This window comes from Salpingoeca rosetta (genome assembly GCF_000188695.1).
Source record: "Salpingoeca rosetta unplaced genomic scaffold supercont1.36, whole genome shotgun sequence".
Classification (NCBI taxonomy): Eukaryota; class Choanoflagellata; order Craspedida; family Salpingoecidae; genus Salpingoeca; species Salpingoeca rosetta.
In genome coordinates, this window is record NW_004754898.1 from 427,734 (window position 1) to 435,172 (window position 7,439).

At 58.9% G+C, this 7,439-nt stretch overlaps 2 protein-coding genes across 2 annotated transcripts in view; one reads left to right on the plus strand and one right to left on the minus strand.

Annotated features, from left to right (window-relative positions):
* Positions 1 to 4,714, plus strand: part of PTSG_13029 (uncharacterized protein) — a 9,953-nt gene extending 5,239 nt beyond the window's left edge. Inside the window, exons 14-16 of the mRNA XM_004988356.1 lie at positions 18 to 380; positions 542 to 1,771; positions 2,066 to 4,714. Coding sequence (XP_004988413.1) covers positions 18 to 380; positions 542 to 1,771; positions 2,066 to 4,567 — 4,095 coding nt within the window. The 3' untranslated portion in view covers positions 4,568 to 4,714. The remainder of the gene's footprint in view (positions 1 to 17; positions 381 to 541; positions 1,772 to 2,065) is intronic.
* Positions 4,715 to 4,725: 11 nt separating this feature from the next.
* Positions 4,726 to 7,439, minus strand: part of PTSG_10364 (uncharacterized protein) — a 4,324-nt gene continuing 1,610 nt past the window's right edge. The window contains exons 3-5 of the mRNA XM_004988357.1: positions 6,562 to 7,234; positions 5,820 to 6,335; positions 4,726 to 5,569 (exon numbers count right to left, since the gene is read on the minus strand). Coding sequence (XP_004988414.1) covers positions 5,223 to 5,569; positions 5,820 to 6,335; positions 6,562 to 7,234 — 1,536 coding nt within the window. The 3' untranslated portion in view covers positions 4,726 to 5,222. The remainder of the gene's footprint in view (positions 5,570 to 5,819; positions 6,336 to 6,561; positions 7,235 to 7,439) is intronic.

Here is a 7,439-nt window from a genome sequence, read left to right on the forward strand (position 1 = left end):
ATTCCCCATTGCTGCAGGCGCTTGATTTGGCGTTTGAGGACCGGCGATTTTGTCCGGCCGCCACTGAACAGCTGATTGCCGCCGTGATGACGCGCGCAGCGGAGGTCATTGCACCCCAGCAGGCGCAATCATCGTCATCATCGTCATCATCGTCATCATCGTCATCAGCAACAGGACCAACAGGAGGAGCAGCAACAACAGGAGGAGGAGCAGACCAGTATGCAAGTGATGCAGCCAGTGATTCAACAACTGATGCAACAGCAACCGCAACAACCACAGCACCAGCGGTGGCGGTGTCGACGGCTGGTGGCGATGATGTGGAGATGTTGGAGTTGAAAATGTGGAGCGATCTGCGGCAGCGGCAGCACCGCGCGTACAAGGTGGGCGTGGTTGGGGAAAATTTTGGTTGGCAGGGCGTTGCAACACGAGGTCTATCGAACATCGTTGTTCGCGTGTGCTTTCGCTTGTTCGTTATCAACACTTCAAATAGAACACACACACACACACACACACACACACACACACACACACACCCATGCAGGCCTTCCGCCAGCTGCTGTGTCTGGATGCAGAGCGGGAAGAGGCGGCAGTGGACGCGGAGACGGCAGCCCGTTACATCCACGCGTGCACTCGCCTCACACACCCGCAGCACACGTGCGCACGCAAGCAGATGCGGAAGAGGAAGAAGCAGCAAGAGGATGAGGAGGAAAAGGAGAAGGATGACGCTGATGATGATGAGCGTGATGATGATGATGACGAGCATGATGAACACGGTCAAGACAGTCATCATGGCAGGGATGATGCTGCCACTTCACGCCATGGTCACGGTGGCGCCACCCACCGCGGTGACATCAGGTCAGCACCGGAACAAGTGTCCGTGGATGAATTGTCGTCAAAGGAGATTATCAGACGCGTTTTGCTGCCGTTTTGCGACCTGCACATGCGATCGTCCTCGTCACCAGCAGCAGACGATGACGATATCGATGGCGATGACAAAGACGAACAAGATGTTGATGTTCCCAACGACAATCACAACAACAGCAACCACAACAACACCAGTCACCTCAACAGCAGCAACAGCAACAACAACGGCTTGGAGGTGGCGGCCCAGGATGTGACGATGGGCGCGTTTGCGTCTGTGTTGACGCCGACCAATGCACCCGCAACCCCGGAGCACCTCAAGGCGTTGGCGTGCGGCGCGCACCCAGCCATCACCTTTGGCATCAACGCCAACAGCATGGACAGGGAGCGCGACCACGCTGCACTCCTCGCCTTTGCTTCCCTCTTCCAGCAGTCATCCGGTCTGGCGGACGCAGCTGCCGTGGCCGAGGTCGTCCTCGGTGACCTTGGGCTTTGCCTGCAGGCAACCGTCCATCTGTGGGCGCTGTGGGCGCTTCGATTTCCGCTCACGGACCTCCTCTCCCACGCGGGCGCAACGGCGGTGGTCTCCGCCCTGCACGCCATCCTCACACACGCGGCGCAACGCAGCGACGGCACCCGTGGTGGCCGCGGTGGTCGTGGCGACAACGTTGCTGATGATGTTGAAGGTGGATGTGCTGGTGACAATACCATCATCAACGCCAACGACAACGGCACCGAAGATGCCCGCAGTGTCGCTCGCACTGCCACCGCAGACGACTATCGTGAGCCCACGATGACCGCTGAAGTGCTGCGCAAGACGCTGGATGTCGTGCTTGCAAGCAAGGCCACGCCCGCACACAAGTTGATTGTCCTCAGCATCCTCAACGGCACCACTGCAGCCGCAATGCAGGTGTGAATTGTGCGTGCGTGTGGTTGTGAATACTGTGTGTGCATGGTTGTGCGTGTCTGTATGTTTATGCATAAGTGTGTTTTGTTTGCTGACCTCACAAGCTACCCCATGCTCTTGCCTCCATCTTCACCCTTTCTATCCTCACACACACACCACACACACACACACGCACACAACACAACACAACACACACAACACACACACACACACACACACACAAACAAACACAAACACACATCACATCACATCACATTACATCACATCACCGCCACCGCCGCTGTCACCACCATGAAGGCGCCACGGTGTGCTGCTGTGTCTGCTGCGCAGGATGCCATTCGCCTTCGCTGCCGCCACCTCTTCACAGAGATCACGCTCCACATTGCAACAGCAGCATCAGCAACATCAACATCAACAACCACGCCAACAGCTGCTCGGTCACGCACATCGCAGTCATCGTCACCGTCAACGGGTCGCCCGATTCTCGACCTCGCGCGTGTGCTAGTGTCTAGCGACAGCGCACCGCTCGCCCTGTGGTGCTCGTGGCCACTGGTCACATCTCGCACCATCGCATACGTTCAAGACGGCAGCAGCAGCAACAACAATACCGTCACCATCACCACCACCACCACAAACGACAACAACACCAACACCGATAACAATGGAGCAGTGATTGCCGTGCTGTGTCGGGCATGTGAGCTGGTGACGCTGGCCACGCTGCGCCCAGCAGCAGACAGCGGCGACGCCGATATTGATGGTGATGGTGGTGAAGATGACGATGGCGACATTGATAACGATGATGACGACAAGAATGAGACTGGAGATGGCGGCGCACCTGTTGGTGATAACAGTGGCAGCAGTGGCAGCAGCGATGATGTGCATGTCACCACGGCAGCCGTCATGGGCCGCGAGGTGTGGCTGACTGCATGTGCGGTTGTGTTTGCAGAGCGGTGGAAGGCGGAGCCGGCTGCCGTGCACAACCTTAAACGCGCGCACGCGTTTATCTGCGCCCTCGTGAACCACCGTGACCCTTGCGCCACCTCGAAAAGTGCTTCCGCCATGTTGCAGCAGGCGCTGGTGCTGCACGTGTGGCAGCGGGGCGGCGCAAAGGCGTTTGTGGCCGAGCTCACGGCACAGAACGACAAGGTGAAGAAGTTTGTCAAGGACCGCCTGTGTGTAAAGTACCTTACAGCGCCGGCAGCTGCGGTGACAGACGCACTGCTGGTCATCACGCACATGCTGCTTGCCCTCGTTCCAGCCATCGAGACAGCACCCACCCTGCCATACGGCAGCGGTGACGATGACATCACAACAACACGCACCGGCAGCGGTGATGCTCACGGGGTGGCGCGGCACGTGACAGTCGGTGGCTTCTCTACACAAGAAACTACATTGCCCGACTGTGGTGATGGTGATGGCGATGGTGATGGTGATGCCGCTGCTTTGGCTGCTGCGACTGCTGTTGTGCACTTGATCAACGCAAGCATCGACGACGCAGCCAACACACAGAGACAAGGACAGACAGACACAACACCCGCCACGGCAACAGCAACCACAGCCACTTCAGCACCAGCAACGGCCACCACACCCTCCTCCTCCCCCATACTGCGGCTGACATGTGCCCGCAGCAGCGTGCTGACCAAGTGCCACGCCGCCCTGTCCCTGTCGCTGTATCTGACAATGCGCCTGCAGCTCAAGGGGCGCGCGCTGTCGCTCTTTGGCGACGACCGGCGGGCTGCGCTGTTCTCGCCCCTGCACACACGCACACGCACTGTTGATGGTGCTGTTGTTGTTGTCGGTGGTGGTGGTGGTGGTGCAGGGCAAGAACACGCAGCCACTGTGGCAGACAGGCGCACTGCTGATGCTCATAGCAACGATGATGCCGGCGATGACCATGATCACAACGGCTTTGGTGGTGGTGATGACGACGATTTGTCGGCTACGCCGGACCTGCCACCTGATGCTGATGTTGCTGATGACGTGGTTGCGAGCCAGCGGCTGTTTGTGACCCGCGCGCTGGCTGCCATTATGGGCGCACCGCCGAGCAAAGGCGGCGAAACGTCGGGCGTGTGGGCCGCACCGACACCGCCAGCAGCACGCCCAAGCAGGACAGCCACAGCAGCAACAACAGCAGCTGGAGGAGAAGGCGACGAGAGTGCAGCGCAGAAGAAGAAGAGGAGGAGCAAGAAGGCCGACTCGCATGCGGGCAGTGATGGCACCAAGGCTGCTGTGTGGAGCGGCGATGTACGCTCGTTCCTCACCGCCCACTTGCGGCTGCTGTCCATTGAGCTGTTCAGGCTGCCGTCAGCATGGGTGGAGGCGCAGGTGTGTCTGGCGCAGTTTGCTGGTGGCGACGACGGCACCGCACTCAACGGCCTGCACACGCTCACCCCGACACGTGCCTTCGTGCACGACCTTGTGTGCGTGGTACGCGGGCGTGCCGCTGCACTGCTGTGCGACCGCACGTCCCCAGACGTCATCACGCTGCTCACGCACCTCCCGCACGAGGTGGAGCAGTGGATTGCGTCATTGCCTGCAGGCACGCTCCCGGCGCACTTGCAAGTGCACGGCGACCTCCTCCCGCAGGACATTGCCATTGCAGACATGACGCGCCTAGCGGCAACAGCACACGAGCTGGTGCAGGACGTGAAGGCGGGTGATGATGGTCATGGTGCTGGTGGTGCTGGTGGTGGCGACGATGACAATGATGATGATGGCGGTGCTGGCAAGTGGAGCGATGAGGAAGTTGCACAGACAGACCGTTTGCTGGAGGCATTCACAGAGGCTCTCAGAGCCTGACGATGCTCGCTTGCTTGTGTGTGTGTGTGTGTGTGTGTGTGTGTGTGTGTGTGTGTGTGTGTGTTGTTGTTGTTGTTGTTGTGTGGGGGCACTTTCGGGGCGTTGAGTGCGCCCGTGTTGTTGCTGCTTTTCATAAACGGAGAGAAGAACATTATTGTCGTGGGTCTACTTCTGTGTTTTCACATGGGATGGCGGAAGCGGCACATTGGGGCTGGCAGTGTGGATAATGGGAGGGCGCGCTCAGCTCTGTCAAAACACACACACACACACACATACATACACACACACACACATACATACATACATACACACAGAGAGTGTTCAATTCCATGTCCTTGTTTGATTGATCCTTCCAATGTCGTGACTGCTGCTCTGTTGCGTTCCCCTGGCCATTCCTGTTCACCCCTTTCACTGTTGCACACATACCATCGACACCACCGGTAACAGCAGCAACAGCCACGGTGACTAGCCAGCACCTCCTTCGATCATACGCCACGTTGCCACTTGTCGAACCAACCACGACCAATACCATCACGATCAATGCCATCACGACCAATGCGTCCATCGTCGCTTGTTGCATCATCGCCAACACCTGCTATCTGGCTACTTGTGCTTCTGCCCGCCGTTGCCTGCATGCATGCCCACGCCTCCGTCTCTACTTGAACGCTGCGAGGCGAGGATCAACCAATGATGATGATGATGAAACTGCGGATGACGACGATGGCGGCGGTGCCTGGTGGTAGGGATATGGCACAGCCGTCGACACGCGTGCACCACCACTGCCACGACCACCGCCACTACCGCTGCCTGCACTCGCGAGAATTCCCGGGTACAGCACACTGTCCACAGCCAGAGGGGCATGACCAGGCGCGGTCGCTGACAGCGACGATGACGACGATGACGGCAACGGCTGTGGTGGTGGCCGGTGCTGTTGCTCGTACTGGTGGTCGTGATACGCCTCTGGTGGCGGGGCTGTGGCCGGGTGTGACGAAGGTGGCGGTCCTATCCCGGTGAAGGGGGAAGGGGTGATGCGATAAATGGAAGGGAGATGATGTGGGTGAGCTTGGGCTGTTGGACACGCAAATACACAGTCGACTGGACGATGATATGACACCCACACCCATACACACACACATGCAGGCGACACACGGAGGGGCAGAGACAGGGCAGGAAATCGAGACAGAGACAGCAAGAGAAGAGACAGTCGCGCACACACACACATACGCACACACATACACACGTACGTACGTACCAGGATATGAGGTGTATTTGCCTTGCAATGGGGGTTCACGAGCGTATGCAACCTCCCCAGCCTGCCGCTGGTGGTACGGGTGTGGTGGAGCGTGACGTTGGGCCCGAGGCTGCTGCCCATACCTACTGTACCCTCCATACCCTCCGTACCCTTCGTGCCCTGTTTGCGCTTGAGCTGTGGCGTAGCGATCGGCAGGTGGCGGCGCATGCTCGCGTGGTCGGGCAGCATATGGCGACGATGACGATGGTGATGGTGGTGCCTGCTGCTGGTACTGCTGCTGCTCGCCGTGCCCGTGGGCATGCGCATGTGGGTGTGGGTGTGACGGTGCGAATGCATACGGGGACACATGTTGCTGTGGCGGTGGATGTGACTCGTGTGGGTAGTGTTGAGGCTGTGGTGGTGGTGGTGGTGGTGGACGCGACTGCTGAGGTGGATGCTGAGGAGAGAACGCGTGAGGATGTGGTGGTGCAGGCGCGTCGTGCCTGTAGCGGTCAAGCGGCGGCGGCGGCGAACGCACTGCACATGTAGACATGATGGCGCCAAAGTTGCATACATGCACGAGCACATTCGATTCGAGGGAGTGAGCAAGATCCTCATAAACAAACGAAGAAAGGTGGTAAGTTAACAACGTGCCGAACACACAGGGCCGAGCACGCACACACACACACACACACATGTACACATGCACACACATGCACACACATGCACACATATGCACACACACACACATGCACACACATACCCGGATCGCGTCGTTGCCTCATAGGGCTGCGCTCCCGTCCCCGACCATGACTACCACCACCACCGCCAACACCGTAATATCGTCCACCACCACCAACGCCATGGCTATCGTCACCACGCCTGCGGCCCAGTGCACCGACTCGACCACGGACGTCGCGCTCAGCGTTGCCACGCGGCATCCCCTGATCATACCCACGATACGCCCCACCATCATGACGACGACCACCATCGTACCGATCCATGCGAGCATCCCGCTCACGGCTGCGACTGCGACCCCTTCGACCGACAATTGTGTCTCCACGATCAGAGCGCACAGGGCGCTGATACGGCTGCTGCTGCTGCTGCTGCCCGTTGTACTGTCGACTGCGTGTCTCGCGGTGGTCAAAACGTTCGGGCGACCGCTGATATGCGCGGGCACGAGGCGGTGTCGACCCGATACGCGCGCGTGACGATGCTGATGACGGCGACGGTGAATATGGAGGCGAGTTGCGACTACGACTACGACCGCGCCCGCGGTGATCGTGTGGATGGCGGTGAGGGCGGCCGTCATGCTGGCGCGCTCGCTGTCGTGCATACACCATATCTGGGCGCTGCTGGCGTTCGCGAACGTGTTCTTGGCCCAGATACTCGCGTGGCGTCGCAAACTCAATCTGCAACACACTCCCTCGGATCTCCTGTTTGTGTTGTGCGATTGTGTGTGTGTGTGTGTGTGTGTGTGTGTGTGTGTGTGTGTGTGTGTGTGTGTGTGTGTGTGTGGTGCCGGACCTTCCTGACTGTTATAAGCGACAAGCTGAAACTACCTGACGATGACCAACCTGCAGCGCTGTCGATTACGCCCTCGATTTTGGCCGATTCCTGTTTTTGCTTAATTAGGATCAG